Raw genomic sequence first — 16,279 nt, forward strand, 5'->3', positions numbered from 1 at the left:
ACAGGTTCTTTTCACCTTTAAACTAAAGTCCTAGTAGTGGAATTGCTGGGTCAAAGTGTGTGACCAGCTTTTTGCCTTTTGTTCTGTATTTGCCACTTTGCTGTCTAGAGAGTTGGCAGCAGTTTGCTTTGCCTCCAGAAATATATGCATGTGCCTGTTTTCCTTGAAGTTCTACCACATTGTTTTTACCATTTTTATTTATTTTTAGGGCAGTTTTAGTTTGGGAAATGAATAGACTCTTTTAAGGCAGTTCCTAAGTGCGTGAAACTTAATGCTAATTAAGCAAATACAGTAATAGATACTTTTATCCAGATATTACTTATTCTTGCATGAAACTATTCAGGCCTTTAATTAGTCAAAATAGATTGTAGAATTGTATTTTCAATTTCAAATTTTTTGTATTACAGATGAGCAGTTTCAAGAAGCCTCTATATACTAAATAAAACTTATATACTTCATTCTTACAAGAGTCCCTAGGACTTCTTACTTAACATTTCTTTTTATTTTTATTGGTGACTTTTATTTTTACATTGTATTCATTTCCAAATGTATCTTTCTCCCTCCCTTGTTCAGTGAGCCAAGCTGTCCCCTTGACTAAAAAAGATTTTTAAAAGCTCAGCAGTACTAGACAGAATATTGACCTTGGCTGATAGCGTATATGCAACATTCCACATTCATAGCCCCTCACCTCTGCAGGGAAAGGAGGGAGGTATGCATTCTTAACTCCTTTGGCACCAAGCTTTGTCAGTGTAATTACACAGCACTCAATTTTATTTTATTGTTTTTTTCATTTGTTTTGTTGCATTGTTGTGTTATATTGTCTTTCTGGTTCTGCTTATTTCTCTATCTGTTCGTATTCCTCTTCCCGTGCTTCTCTGAAGTCTTATTTGTATTTTTTTATGGCGTAATAATATTTCATTTTGCTCATATATCACAATTTGTTTAACCATTCCCCAAATTGATAGGCTTCTGTTTTGTTTTTAGTTTCTTGCTACCACAGAAAGTGTTGATATTTTGGTATATATGGGACCTTTCTATCGGTTGTCATCTGGGGTTATAGACTTAGAAGTAGAATCTCTGTGTGAAAGAGTATGGACATTTTCATAAAATTTTTTTTTGTTGTATAATTCCAAATTTGCAGAAGGATTGAACTTCTCTTACTTTAGACACAACTCTAAAAACATAGTTGTCTGTCCCACAGCATATTAAAAACAATTAACTAAAATGGATGGCCAGGAACAGTGACATTAGCAAAATAGTGTAGCTGATCTCTTTACTACATGGATTATAGAACAGCTGGGTCCTTGTTTTTGTTGTTGTTTTTTTATGTGCTAAAAACCTTGGTCTTGGCCTCCAGACCCTGACCATCTGGTCTTCCTGGACTTGGTGGCCTGACCTCTAAACTCTATACTGTTAGGGATTTCTTGACTTTATGCAACCATTTGTAAATATCTAGTAATTTAATGTCTTCCCATGACTACTCATTTTTTAAAGATGTGCCCTAGCCTATATGGGCACAAGAAAGAAAAAAAGATGGTGGCTAACTGCATTAAACAAACGGCAAAAGCCAATGACCTTGATAGAAACATTGGTTTATCTTTTGGGGGAGTCCTTTGATGATTGCCGTGTTGAGAAGTATGGAACTATTGTTAATAGTAGAACTAAAGGTAATAAGAGAACAGTATGAACAACTGAATGGGAAAACAGGAATGCTTGAAAGTCATCTATCCCATTAAAGGACAATTTTTTTTTTCTCCATAAGATTATACTCAGATTTGCAGGGTAAGTTATTCTTGCTTTTAAGCCTATCTCTTTAGACATCTGTTCCAAGATGTCATGTATATGGTGGAAGCATCTGGGTCTGGATGGTTCCTGAGTATAGTTCCTTGATACTCAAACTTTTTCTTTCTGGCTGTTTACATTATTTTTTCTTTGATGTGGAACCTTTGCATTTGGGCTATTGCATTCCTAGAATTTTTATTTTTGGAGTTTGTTTCAGGAGATGATTGGTGGGTTCTTTTTATCTTTGTTTTGTCCTCTGATTCTAGTAGATTGCAACAATTTTCATTTGTGATTTCTTGAAATATATTGTCCAGGCTTTTAAAAAAAATCATGGTTTTTAAGGAGTCTGATGATGCCTAGATTATCACTCGTACTTGTTTTCATGGTCAGTTGTTTTTGATAGCAGATATCTTAAATATTTTCAGTGCTTGGATTTCGTTCTAATATTTCTTGCCATCATATAGAGTCATTGATTTCTGTTTGGTCCATTTTGGTTTTCAGAGAATTTGTTGCTTGAATAAAATTTTCATCACTTTTTCTTCAACACTATCTTCCCAATTCATTACCCCATAATTTTTTATTTCATTTTTTTTATATGTTGCTTTATTTCTTCTAAGTATTCATGTAGTCCTTGTGGAAAATCCATTTTTTTTCTTTAAATCTCTGCTTGCAATTGTTAGAGAATTACTTTTTCCTTCTAGGTTGAATTTTTGGATATCTTTGGATCTATGACAGTACTTTATAATGGTCTGTATCTTCTTCAGTTTATTCATCTTTCCAATCTTAGTTTTGAATTGGGGCTTTGTGCCAAGGCTAGGCTCTGCTTCCTACCCTTATTTTGGTTGGGGGTGATTAGCCCTGCTTGAACTGAACCTGGGTCACCTGATTATGCTAACATCTACTTCCTAAGGAAGGCCCCTCTGGATCTTTGAGGAACAGAGTGCTATGAACCTTGGAGCCTAAGGACTTGAGCTGTCTCAGTGTGTTAAGTGCAAGTATAGAGCATTGATCACTCCTATTTCTGGTTGTTTCAAGATACATACTAAATTTCTTATCACCTTGGGGCTTTGTTAGGGGAAGCCCTCTGTCCTTGATGTCTCTGGATACTTCAGATAAAAATTTTAACGCTTGTGGGAGGAACATTTGATTTACCAAGAAATTTATCATCTGTAGAACTTTTCTAGCAATGTCAAAATGACAAAGGTACAACTGTATTCTTAAATGCAAGTTTGTGGATTTAGTAAGCTAAAAATCTTACTTTGGTGGCAAGTGTAGCAGTGTTTAAGGGTTCACTATAGTTAGTACATGCATTCAAGTAGAGAAGCTGAGATTTGACTTTAAGGAGCTTTGGAATAAGACAAATACATTCACGAGCAGATGTTATAGGGGAGATGTGTCAAACTCAAAGCCAGCAAAATTCTTGAGTGTAGCCTAACCAGATTAAAATGTAATTGGAAAATGTTTAACAACATAAATAAAAATATAGTGCATCATCATAGATAGTTAATTTGTGGTTTTCTAAGTCAACATATGGCCAGCAGGAATCCTTTCTTTTAGAGTTTGACACCTCTCTTGTAGGGGCTATAGAGGAGACTTATATTCTAGGTGGTAGTTTGATTAGGTTATTTTTAAGGTCCCTTCCGCCTGAGATTCAATAAGTTCTTGCTCTAGGTATTTAGTCTTAGGGAGTATTAATAGTAACCATCTTTTCTTGCAGTTGCTTTTTAATAAATACAGCAGATCGAATAATCCGAGTGTATGATGGCAGGGAAATTTTAACCTGTGGCAGAGATGGAGAACCAGAACCAATGCAGAAACTGCAGGATTTGGTAAACAGGTATGTGTCTCACATTTAAGAAGAAATGTTACCAGAGGTAAATTCGTGTAAAGTAAAAGTAGTATGATCATTTTAGGACTGGTATACCTTGGAGTTGTTCCTAGTAGGGATAAATTCCTTTCTGCCATGGTTCAGAGCCCTTGGACTTTTCTTCTTGGCATTTTGGTATTTGCTTTACTTTCCTTGTCCTAGGCACAGAGGGAAAGGTTGGGTATTTTTGTATGGTAACTGTATGCCTGGATAATTTTCCTCCCCATGACTTCTAGGACACCTTGGAAGAAATGCTGTTTCTCTGGAGATGGGGAATACATAGTTGCAGGCTCTGCCCGACAGCATGCCTTATATATCTGGGAGAAGAGTATCGGTAACTTGGTGAAGATTCTTCATGGGACCAGAGGAGAGCTTCTGTTGGATGTAGCTGTGAGTAGAATGGGAAGTTTTTGTCATGCACATTGTCTAGAAAAATCTTAACTATGTTTGAAAAAAAAATGTTTCTTTTTCCTCTTTAAATACAGTGGCATCCTGTCCGACCCATAATAGCATCCATTTCTAGTGGAGTGGTATCTATCTGGGCACAAAATCAAGTGGTAAGAATTGTTTTTATTTGTATTCATTTATTTTAAAACTAGGTCCCTTCTATTCCCATTAGGAGTTAGCTGTATAATTCTCTCGTTAGCTTTGTCAGCGTTTTGCATCTGATTATGCCTTTTTGTTTGATGGAGGGAAGTAGGATTGGTTTTTCATTTTCTTATCTGAAGCTGATCTGCTACATCATTAGCCTTAGGTAAAATATGTAAATAAAGGCAGCTTTAAAGTAAAAAAAATGCTGGATTTATAATCAGAGGGCCTGGGTTTGAATCCCACTTCTACTTGCGTGACCCTGGGCAAATCACTCTGGGTCTGTTTCTCATCTGTAAAATGAAGGCATTGGACTTTAGAACTCCTGAGGCCCCTCCTGGCTCTAGTGAGTTAGCCACAGGGGCAGCTAGGTGGCTCAGTGGATAGAGCACCAGCCTTGGGGTCAGGAGGACCTGAGTTCAAATCCAGCCTCTGACACTTGACACTTACTAGCTGTGTGACCCTGGGCAAGTCGCTTAACCCATTGCCTCAGAAAAAAAAAAAAAGAGTTAGCCAGGCAGGCATTTGTTAAATGCTAATTATATGCCAGGCACTGTGCTAGGGATGTACTGGGGATTTGGAGAGAGGCAAAAAACTTTCCCTTGGGAGCTCACATTCTAATGAGTGAGATAACATGTAAATAACTAGGTGTAAACTAGATATACTGAGAGCCAGTGGAAAGTCATTATTGAGGAAAGACACTACAACCTGGGAGGACCAGGAAAGTCCTCTTGTTTAAGGTGGAATTTGGGCTGCATAGAGCAGGAAGCCAAGAGGCAGAGCAGAGGCGTGGAGTTGAAAGATAAGAGTGCCATTAACTTATAAAGCACACATATTACCATTTATTTTAATGCACTAAAATTACTGAAGTGGGAGCTTATGTATGTCAACCATATTTCTGTTTTTTTCTTGCCTATAATTTTATCAGGGTAGGTAGTTCCTAAAGAGGAACTTCTTACCAGTGCAGATCCAGCACCTTCTATGCTTCTGTGTAGTCTTAGGGAGTTGCAAGGAGCCCTGGGAGGTTTAAACCATACTTGGCCAGGGTTTCACACACCCAGTAGGTGTCAGGAATGGGACTTGAGTATAACCATTTGTATATGCTGATTTATTTAATTATTTCTGCATTATTCTTCTTTGTGGTGTACTCTGGGAGGTGTACTAGTGAGTTAGCCAGTCAGGCATTGATAAATACTTATTACATGTCCTTTAGGAGTACTCTGGAAATTTTTGATGTTTAAACAAAATTTATTAAGAAATTTTAGACGTTTTAAAAAGACAAGAGGAATGATACAAGAGATTGTGGAAAGAGAATTAACTACCCTTGGCAGCTGATTAAATAGGACCCAAGGAAAAGGAAAGAATCTTTCAGAGTTGGGTGAATGGAATGTTAATCATTGCTTCCATTTGCTCACTTCTCAGTCCTTTTCTGTCTGACTTTGGACTGAATCTATTACTCAACTAAACCTTCTCTCTCCAGGCTTACCAATTAGGTCAAACTAATTTCTACCTTTGTGATTTTGGGCAAGTGAGGAAGGCTCTGGGCCTCAGCTTCCTTTTCTGTTAGGACTAGACGGCCTCTGAGATCCCTTCTAGCCATCATCTTATAATCTTGTTATCTCTTAATTTCTAAGTCCAGTATACTTTTCTTCATTCTTCCCTTTTCTGCAATTGACCTCTCCTTTTTCCAGCTTAATTTTCTCCTCTTTAACCTGCATGGCCTCTCCTCAGTCTCCTTTGCTGGAGGCCATATTAAGTGTGGCCATCTTCCAAGTCTCTGTCCTGGATTGTTTTCTCTTTTGGTGATCTCATGGGTTCAGTTTTCATCTTGTGCAGATAACTTTCGAATCTACAGGTATGGTATATTGGACAGTGTTGGCTTTAGAGTCAGGGCCACTTGTGTTCAGATCCCACCTCTGACACATACTGAGTGACCCTGAGCAAGTCAGTTATTCCTTAATGCCGTAGGAACTCTGTGTAACTAAGTTGCACAACAATTGTTTTTCTGCATGGGTAGGAGAGTTTTTCTCTCTAGGAATTCCCTACGCTTAGGAAATCACAGATCCATACACATCTCCTAAATGCTGATGACTCCCAGAGTATATACATCAAGTCCTTATTTATCTTCTGAACTCCTTCATTACAAACGGTCTGTTGGACATTTCCACTTGGATGTAACACAGGCATCTCAAATTGAGCATGTCCAAAACAGAACTGAAATTTCCTCCTAAACCCATCCTTCTTCCAAACTTAACCCATTTTTGTGGATGATGTCACTATCCTTCCAGGTACCTTGGTTTAAAATCTTGGAGTCATCTCCTCCCTGCCCCCCCCCTTCCCAATATTTAGCACAATTCCTAGCACATAACAAGTATTTAAGAAATGCTTATTGACAATTTGATTTGAATTAGTGGAGGAAGCAAGAAGGAGCTGTTATAGAACTGTGACTAATTATAACTTTAGGAGACTAATACTGAAGCATGCCTTTCCACCTCTTGACAGAGAGGTCCAGGACTAGAGGGGCAAAAGAAGATAGCTATTTTCATAGGTGTTCAATGTGATTTATTTTGCTTGCCTGTATTTATTTTTTACAAGACAAGTTTTCTATTTTGGAAGGGGAAGATGAATGAGATAAAGAAAAAAGCTGTTAGTAAGACAGAAAAACACACAAAAATATAAAGTTTAGAACAGGGAACAAAACCCAGCAATTTTGTTAGTTCTTTGTTAAATTTATTGTATATGCTTTTAAAAACTGCATAAATGAAGTTCATGGTTTCATGTTTGTGCATGGCTGTGTTTTATTTGTTGATTATTTATTTGTTGAGTTCATCATAAAAATAAATTTTTTTAAAAAAAGAATAGACAGGAAGAGAACCAGGAGAGGAGAGCAGTGTTACAGAAGTGAAAAGAGAGGAGAGTATTTAGGAAGAGGGAATCGTCAATAATGTTTGAAAGCTACAGAATGGTCAAGGACAGGGGTGGGGAACCTTCACAAAGTTTGGATTCAGTCAAGAGGCTGCACTTGAGGACCTAGAGGGCCACATGTGGCCTCAAGGCCAAGGGTTCCCCACTCCTGGTCAAGGAGGATGAAGACTGAGAGAAGGCCATTGAACCTTTTTAAGAAAATTTTCCAGAGTGTTTGGCTGACAAAGGGTACTCTTCAAATTTTATGCCTTTATTTTATTCTGAGAACAACTTTAAGTCATGGAGATAACTAAACTTGTTTAAAAAATCTGTTGTAGTTGAATTAGAACTTAATTCCCAAAAGTAGAGAAAAATGGGTTTTTAAATAGTTTTTAGACAAAAAGTAACTAAAGGGAATAATTTTTAAAAACTTCTGCCAAAACTTGATGGCAGTTTTTGTGTCTCTATGCCATAAAATAGAATTTACAGAGTCAAGTTTCTGGTTGCAGGTGGTATTTTATCTTTAAATTGTAAAGCAATGAATGTGAACAAGGTGCTCTGTGTTTGTGGCACAGGAAAACTGGAGTGCGTTTGCACCAGACTTTAAAGAGCTGGATGAAAATGTGGAGTATGAGGAAAGGGAGTCAGAGTTTGACATTGAGGATGAAGATAAGAGTGAGCCGGAACAAACAGGTACTGTTTCTCAATCACCATGCTGCTTAAAAAAAAATACACACACACACACACACACACACACACACACACACATACACATGTATGCTTTTTTTTTTAAATTCTGGTTTCAGCTCTGAGAAGTCAGTGGTTTGACCACACACAGATAGCTGACTCAGGGATAAGATCACTTAGCACATCAGTAGCAGGTCTTTTCCTGTTAATTAAAACATATTTAGTTTCATTCTTTATGGTGTGATTTGGTGTTTGCCACCTTCTCTTTTTGAAGAAAGTTTTTATAGATATAATATTTCATAGTGATCTTTTTGTAGATATTTGTCATTAGAATTGTAATATGTGATAATCAAAATGTCCCAGGACATATTTCTTGTAGTGTTTGGGCATACAGTAAAATCCATTCTTCCACTTCCTTCCTTTGCCTTTTCAAGGAATACCTGTGAGCCATCCTTCTATTTAGCTTTGCCTTATTTCTGGTTTTGTGTATACCAGTTACGTCAAGATTAATATGATTCAATTCCTCCAGCAGTGTGTTCAGTTATTAGTCATTGGACAAGGATATCACATTTAGAGCGTCAACAGTCAAATGAAGTTTGTTGACCATCTAGGAACCCTGATTCTCTGTTCCCTTTCCCGTATTTCTGCCATTGTAGCTGCACTGATTGATGGGGGGACAGCAATGTTCACAGGGCACGGGGCCGTTTAAAATTTTTTCTTTGTTTCATGGATTGCCATGGCCAAAACAAATTTCAGCACAAGATGGCCAACTGTTGGTGATGTGGCTCTCTGAGATTAGCTAGATTGGTGCTGGAAAACAGATTTGACTTATTACTAGGCCATACTTTAAGCCTTTCCAATATAGTAGAATCTGCCAGACCTTGTGCTTCTTTGGCACACGCTTTGAGAACCTCTTATCATGATGAGGCATCATTGTAGAACTTTGTGAAAGTAAAAAGTATATGGCATGCTATTGAGATTAGCCTTGAATTATTTAGACAAGTTATTGAAAATCAGAAATGGACAACAGAAATGACATCCACTCTTAACTATACTAATTTCATCCAGAAGTTTAATCAATGTAAATTAATTGCCACAGAAAAGAGACCAAATGAACCCAGAAAGCAACTTAATCAGCAAACATCAGACTTATTTACCAGAGTGAGTTGGCTACCAGACGCAACACCAGATTGGAATGTAAATTCAACTGCAAAATCTTGCAAACAGAACATTATCATCTCATGAAGTAGAGAAAAGTAATGGCTGGTTAAACCAATTTAAAGAAAGTGCAAAATAGCAAACCAAACAAAGTCATAATAATTAAGGGCATTCAAGGATAAAAGGGAAAGACAACAAGCAGAAGAAAAATGGAAGAGATCTGCAAAAAACATTTCAGTAAAGGCTAATATGAATTAATGTTTATCTTTTACAAAAAAAAAGTAAGATCCAGGAAAACAGTATACCAAATAATAACATTGCAAATGAAAAGAACAACCACTACAAAACAATAAAAAAAAAAAAGAATGTTGAAAATTATAAGGAACAGATTTGGCCCAAAGAAGACATGTTCCTTTGATCGTAGCACGACTACCTAATTAAATTCACTTATTCGGCACCATACCAATTAAACTACCAGAGAACTACTTTATAGTACCAGGAAAAAACAAACAGAAAAACCCAGTGAAATTCATGTGGAGGAAGAAAGGGATACCAGACCTCAGACCTCAAACCAAAACAATTTGGTATGGGTTAAGAAGTAGGTCGATCAGTAGAACAGATTAGGTACATGATATACAGGAGGCAAACAAACACAGCCCGGTGTTTGATAACCCCAAAGACTGCAGCTACTGGGGTAAGAACTTTTTGAGAAAAATTGCTCTAGAAAGCTGACAAACTAGATATAGGCTAACACCTACCAAGGTAAGTTCCAAAAATACCAGGATAAGCTTCAAATGGATACATGACTTATACGTAAAGGGTGACTTCATAAACAAAAGTAGAGTAGCAAAAAAAAAGATCACCTTTCATATCTGGGGATAGGGAAAAAGTTCACTACCAGACAAGGCATAAAGGGGATCACAGAAGATAAAATGGATAATTTTGATTCTATAAAGTTGTTTTTTTTTTTAACAAGAAAGCCAGTGCAGCCAAATTTGGAAGGAAAATTGATAACTGGGAAAATTTTTTGCCACAAATTTCACTAAGGGCTTATTTCAATTTTTGTAAAGGTGCCATGCACACCTGACAAGGTTTTTTTGTTGTTGTTTTTGGGTTTTTTTGCTTTTTGGCGAGGCAGTCAGGGTTAAATGACTTGCCCAAGGTCACACAGCTAGTAAGTGTCAAGTGTTTGAGGCTGGATTTGAACTTGGGTCCTTCTGACTCCAAGGCCAGAGCTTTATCCACTGTGCCACCTAGCTGCCCCTGTATATTTCTTTCTTTCCACTTTCGGTAATTAACAGAAGACTATCCCATCTTAACTTTGCTGTAGTTCTATTCAGGTCCTTAAATTCTGTCTTGTATATTTGATTAGATTTGTGTAGGTCTGAAAGGGGGAGGTTGAGATCCTCTGCTACAATAGTTTGTCTGGTTTTCCTTGTAACTTTTTTCACTTTTCCTGTAAGTATTTAAATGCTATGTTATTTGTTGACATATCTGTCAAATATTGTTATTCTGTATGGTATCTTTCAGCATATTGTAGTTTCCCTGTTTTATCTTTTTTTTTTTGCACCTGTCTTGTATTTTTTATTCTTATCTTCTCTTGACTAGTTCAGATGAAAGTGAGGTTTGAGAATGGCTAGCTCCCCATACCCCTTCCTTCTTGTTTTCATAGTTTTCTACTTGTGTACTCCATTTATGTGAGATGATTTTCTCTATCCTTCTCCATTTCCCCCCTAGTATTCTCTTCTTCCTTTCTTTTCCTTTTTCTTTCTTCCTTTCTTTTTCTTTCTTTTGGTGACCTTGTGGTCAACAAAAATGTAACAAAACCCCTCCCAGGTTGTCTGTCTTATTTAACTCCCTCTGTGACCCTTATGACTTTAATGTTCTGGGGGGACACTTGTATCATCTTTCCCTATTGGAATGTAAACATTTCATCCTTGTTGCACTTGATTGAGCCCTTAATATTTGCCTTTTTATTTTATATTTTTTTGACTCATATGCTTTTATTTCAAAGTTTCCCTAGTCTTTTCAACAAGACTACTTAGAAGTCTTATATTTTATTAAAGGTCAGTTTTTTCCCTTATAGGATTATACTCTGTTTTACTCTGAGTAAGTTATTCTTGGCTTGTAAGCTTCTATCTTTTGCCTTTTGCAATATATTCTAAGAGATCTCCACTTGCTTATAGGGATGACTGCTAAATCTTATGTGATACTTATTGTGGCTTCTTTCTGGCTGCTTGCAGTATTTTTTCTTTGACTTGGAAGCTTTAGAATGTCTAGGCTCTTTTTTTTCATTGTGGATTTTAGGAAATCCGTTGGTTCTTAAGTGATTTCTCCATGATCTTTTTCCCAGGTGAGTTATTTTTACTAAGAGTTACCTTACATTTTCTTCTTTTAAAAAAAAATTCAGTCTTTTGACTTTATATTTCTTTTTGTCTCATGAAGTCATAAATTTCATGTGACTCACTCTAATTTTTGAGGAGTCTGTTGTTTGGGTAAGGTTTTGTACCTCTTGTGTTAATCTGTTAATTCTCTTTCCAAGTCTTTTCTCCCTAGTTCTCATTTCTTTTACCAATAATCTCTCCTCTAGTGCTCTTATTTATAAATCACTTAAATTTCCTTTTTTTCCCCAAACTTTAATTTTCCCAAGAATTCTATTTGAACTTGTGCCAAAACTGTGTTTTTATTTGAGGCTTTACTTGTGGATGTTTTGGAGTTATTCTCTTCTTGGTTTGTGTCCCAGGCATCCTGTCACCTTGAAAGCTTTTTCTGGTGGGATTCATATTTATTCACTCTTCCAGCCTTACTTCCAGAATTTGATTATTGTTGTGTTTGTCCTTCGTTCTCAAAGAGGACCATGACATCAGAATGATGACATGATTTGCAGTTGACTTGGATTTGAGTGAGGAAGGGCTGTGCAAGGTCACCAGCCTCATTTTCTCCTCCAGAGCCATCTGGGTCCAGTGGCCAGATATAGATCAGGATGACTAGAGAAGGTCCCAGATGCAGTGGGAGACCTTGTGTTAAAATAAGACTTTTTATACTTCTGGAGGGAGCATCTGGGCCTCACTTGGTCCTACTTTATATTCTCTTAGGGCCTGCTGCTTTTTTCTTTGGGTATTGAGTGAGGGGAAGCTCAAGCTGGGGACTTTCAAGCACCAGAAGTAGACTGCTGTAGGGCAGAGTCTGATTTGCTACCCTTTTGGTCTGAGCCTTGCTACCTTCTGACCCCAGTTTGGGTCTAGGACACAATGTTAGACTTGCTTGCTTGGAGCTCCAGTAGACTGCTCTGTGCATGGGCCTTATCAGCTGGCAGGTTCAGCTCATGCAGCTGAACTAGTGCTAGTTTGAGCTCTTTGCCCTGTTTTCTTAGCTGTAGGCCTCAGACCAGAACGGAGATTGAATCTAATACTCTACTTTGGGGTCAAAGCCATACAGCTACTGCTCAATTCTGTGTCTGCTCCTTGGTCCTGGTCTACTGTCCTTAAACTCAGAACTTCTCCTCATTCTGCACTGGATTTCCTTGTAGCAGGGTGTCTCTTATTCATAGATGTCTCCCATCATGGTCATTCAGGATTTCCTGGAAGATGTAAAAACAGAAGTAACTGTTCAATAACCCTCTGAAAATAAATATTAGGTGAGCCACAATATAGGTGTATTCTTCATGAGTTATTCACCACTGTGATAGTGGAAGAGATGCAGTAGAGAGTCTAGCTAGAGGAAAGATCCCTTTTACTCCCAGATGCTCTTTTCTGATGACATTTTGATGATTGCATCAAGCCTTGATACATTGCTGAACCTCTTGGAAGAGATCTGTAATTACTCAAAGCACTTTATCTTGTCCACACAGGAAAGGCCAAGTGGATAAAGAATTTTTATTGTCCATATTTCAGAATCAGTTTAGGTGAACACCCCACAGAGCCTGTCCAATTATACGTACTTTTGGAACAGACCATAAGATGGATAGTAAGTTGAAAAGGAAAAGGAAAGCAGACTGGATTACTTTTGGGAAATTTCAGAGCTCTTTCACTGATCATAACCTTCTGATGAAAGCAAAGGCCCGTCCTTTCAATACATGTATTTTTTACCATTGTCACTGTATGGTAGCAAGCCTTAGAACAGTCCTGCCTCTGAAGATCCAAAGGTGAGTTTCATACAGAGGATGATGGAGAGGCATATGGTAACTTTCAGCAGGCTGCAGTGTTTAATCACTAAGTAATTTCGAAGAAGACCAGAAGTGGATGTCATCATGGAATTGCATGTCAGGAAGAGAAGATGGGCTGGTCATGTGGTAAGGGCAAAGTATGACAGGTGGAGACCTCAAGTGTTCCATTGGTACTTTCAGGATGTCAATAAAAATTGAGAAAAGCCTTCATCGTGTTGGGATGAAATTGCTAGGAGAACACAGACAAGAGGCATTTAGGATCAGCTTACCTGGATGAATTGCAATCTATGTCATTGGAGAGAATGCCCAAATTGATGAGCTGACAGAGCCCTTTGAGTATTTTTTTTAAAAGTTATTATCATCACCTATTTTTACTATTCTTTCCCTTTTCCCTCCCAGAGAGCCATAAATGAAAAGGAGAAAAGTTCAGCAAAATTAGCCAACACACCAACCAACTCTGGTGTCCTATGCAGAGTTCCACTCCCCCGGTCCCCCACACCTCTGCAAATAAGGGAGAAAGCATGGCCATTACAGTTCTGCAGCGTTCAATTTCATTTGTTTTGTTTCTATTTGGATTGTTGTTGGCATACGTATACTATTAGAACACCATATTCTATTAATGGACTACAACTTACTTAACCATTTCCCAGTCAATAGATATCTACTTTATTTTTAGTTTGTTTTTTTAAATCTACTGTAAAAATTGCTGCTGTAAATATTTTGGAATATATGGAGCTTTTCTTCTTACCTCATAGGAGGGTGGGAGTCTTTGAATCAAAAGGTCTGGGCATTTGAGTTAGTTTCTTAGAATAGTTTAAAATTATTTTTCAGAATGACTAGACCAGGTAGGAAATGGGAGTCAGTGTGCTTTCTTCCACATGCCAACAACTACTCTCATTTTATTTTTATCTTACCATAGGTGTTTCTCAAAGGAAATGTGACTTAATTGCTTTCCAAAATGGTTTACTCCTTGACTGTGTTGACTAATGTACCCATTAGTACTTTTAGACAAAATAAACATGACCCACTTTCACATTATTTTGGCAGTTAGGTGGTGCAACACATGGAGTGCTGGACTTGGGAGTCAAGAACACCTGAGTCTAGATGCTACCTAAGTCACTTAAAAGCTATATAGCCCCGTCACTTAAGTAAATTCTTTTTTTTTTTCATTTGTAAAATGGAGATAATAGCACTTAGCTCTCTGGAGTGTTGTGAGGTTCACTAGAGATAACACATGTGGTACACTTTGCAAGCACTATGGAAAGCACTATATAAATGCTGCTATTGAGGATGAGGATGAGATGATGTGGGATGACCAAAGCACCAATGGGATCTCCATTCTACACATTGGGACTGGCTAACTCAGCCTTTTCCTCCCTCACTTATCTGCTGTAGCACTTCTCGTCTTGACCAATCCTTTGGCATTTTATGTACGCTTAGATTACCTTGCATGTATGCCTTATTTTCCCACTTTTATGGTGAGTGCCTGAAAGGTCCTATGTCATACACAAGATTTGTATGTCCCCATTTCTAAGGGTGAGATCTCATCCCACATGCATGAATGTGATAGGAAGTTCCTTGAAGGCAGTCACCTTGTCCTATTTTTTGTATCAGTAACTAGCACAGGACTACGCACACTGCAGCTGCTTATGTATTCAGATGTGTGAATTATAGGAATCATTCTTCTCAGAACACAAAATGGGTCAAGTGACATGTATAGTGCTGCAGATCATCACTTGGTCATCTGGTGGTGCTGGGCCTCAGGACAGAGCTTCATTTTCAACTCCCACCTTAGATTCGCCATATCTTTTACTTTGTATTACAAGAGAAGCTATGTGAGTGATGAGCCAGTGCACGGTGAGAAATTAATCTTAGATTACACTGGCAGTATTTGTAATCATAGCTCATGCTCACATAGCAACTTACAGTTCACGTCTATGGAGTACTTGAAGGTTTCCTAAACACTTCGCACACAACAGACCTAAAGTTCATTGTATTGTAGTATTTCCATTTTGTAGATGAGAAAACTTAAAAGGCATTACTTGAGTCCTCATTTTTCATTTACTTTTATTCTCCTTTTAACTGTATTATTGCAGGTGCTGATGCTGCAGAAGATGAAGAAGTAGATGTCACTAGTGTAGATCCTATAGCTGCCTTTTGTAGCAGGTGAGCACAAAGGGCTGTGTGTATTTGCTTTCTAAAGTAGAGCATCTTGGGCTCCTCCTACCTTTTGTTCTTAATTAATTATCAGTATTCTGCTGCTGAGCTTCCCTGAGCCATCACTTCCTCTTTATGCCCCATGAGATTTTAGACCTTGGGTTTCTTGTTCATTTCCATGCCTAGTAGAGTTAATCCTGGCTTGGGGAGGGTCACTACCTTATGTCTTTAAGAGCTGATTATATTCCTTATTCATAGTTGGTACTTAGTATTTGTTGGCTAAAACTGCACATGCTTTTAAGTACCTTGTTTTTTCCCCCCTCTTCCTTTCCCTCCCTGACAGTGATGAGGAGCTGGAAGATTCAAAGGCTTTGTTATACTTACCCATTGCCCCTGAGGTAGAAGACCCAGAGGAAAATCCTTATGGGCCCCCACCTGATGCTGTCCAAACCTCATTGATGGAAGAGGGAGCTGGTTCAGAGAAGAAGAGACAGTCCTCAGCGGATGGGCCCCAGCCACCAAAGAAGAAAACCAAAACAACCAACATTGAGCTGCAAGGAGTACCTAATGATGGTGAGACCAGTTTCTTTTGGTCCCTAAGAGATGCTTGTTCACTCACCTACGTGACTGACAATCTTGGTTGCCTCTTCTCCTACCCCCTACCAAAGTATCTACAGTATCAATAGCGACTGCCTTCTTTTTAGGAATTTGGAGCCAGATGTTGGCTAGCAGGTTAGTACTCTTCCGGGTCAAAATGGGCCTCTGGTTAGTCTCATGGAAGAGTAGTTATTGATATCAGTTATAAATGTAGTCTTTTTTTTTTTTGGCTAGGCAATGGGGTGAAGTGACGTGCCCAGGGTCACACAGCTAGCAAGTGTCAGGTGTCTGAGGCCGAATTTGAACTCAGGTCCTCCTGAATCCAGGGCCAGTGCTCTATCCACTGTGCCACCTAGCTGCCACCTATAAATGTA

At 38.1% G+C, this 16,279-nt stretch overlaps 1 protein-coding gene and 1 long non-coding RNA gene across 5 annotated transcripts in view; one reads left to right on the plus strand and one right to left on the minus strand.

Annotated features, from left to right (window-relative positions):
* RBBP5 (RB binding protein 5, histone lysine methyltransferase complex subunit) overlaps window positions 1–16,279 on the plus strand; it is a 33,641-nt gene that overhangs the window by 11,109 nt on the left and 6,253 nt on the right. For all 4 annotated transcript variants that reach the window (XR_002327688.2, XM_078156380.1, XM_021003052.2 and 1 more), the window contains exons 7-12: window positions 3,500–3,619; window positions 3,886–4,039; window positions 4,135–4,206; window positions 7,717–7,834; window positions 15,248–15,317; window positions 15,652–15,881. Coding sequence is in view for 3 of the 4 variants with exons in the window: in XM_078156380.1 (XP_078012506.1) it covers window positions 3,500–3,619; window positions 3,886–4,039; window positions 4,135–4,206; window positions 7,717–7,834; window positions 15,248–15,317; window positions 15,652–15,881 (764 nt within the window). In the remaining variant the exon portion in view is untranslated. The remainder of the gene's footprint in view (window positions 1–3,499; window positions 3,620–3,885; window positions 4,040–4,134; window positions 4,207–7,716; window positions 7,835–15,247; window positions 15,318–15,651; window positions 15,882–16,279) is intronic.
* LOC144457810 (uncharacterized) lies at window positions 8,874–15,780 on the minus strand. The gene is made up of 2 exons (XR_013487321.1): window positions 15,693–15,780; window positions 8,874–13,380 (listed from the first exon to the last, which is right to left on the minus strand). It is a non-coding gene; the product is annotated as an uncharacterized LOC144457810 (long non-coding RNA).

The sequence above is a fragment of the Phascolarctos cinereus genome, unplaced genomic scaffold (assembly GCF_003287225.1).
Source record: "Phascolarctos cinereus isolate Bilbo 61053 unplaced genomic scaffold, phaCin_HiC Scaffold_5;HRSCAF=322, whole genome shotgun sequence".
NCBI classification, from domain to species: Eukaryota; Metazoa; Chordata; class Mammalia; order Diprotodontia; family Phascolarctidae; genus Phascolarctos; species Phascolarctos cinereus.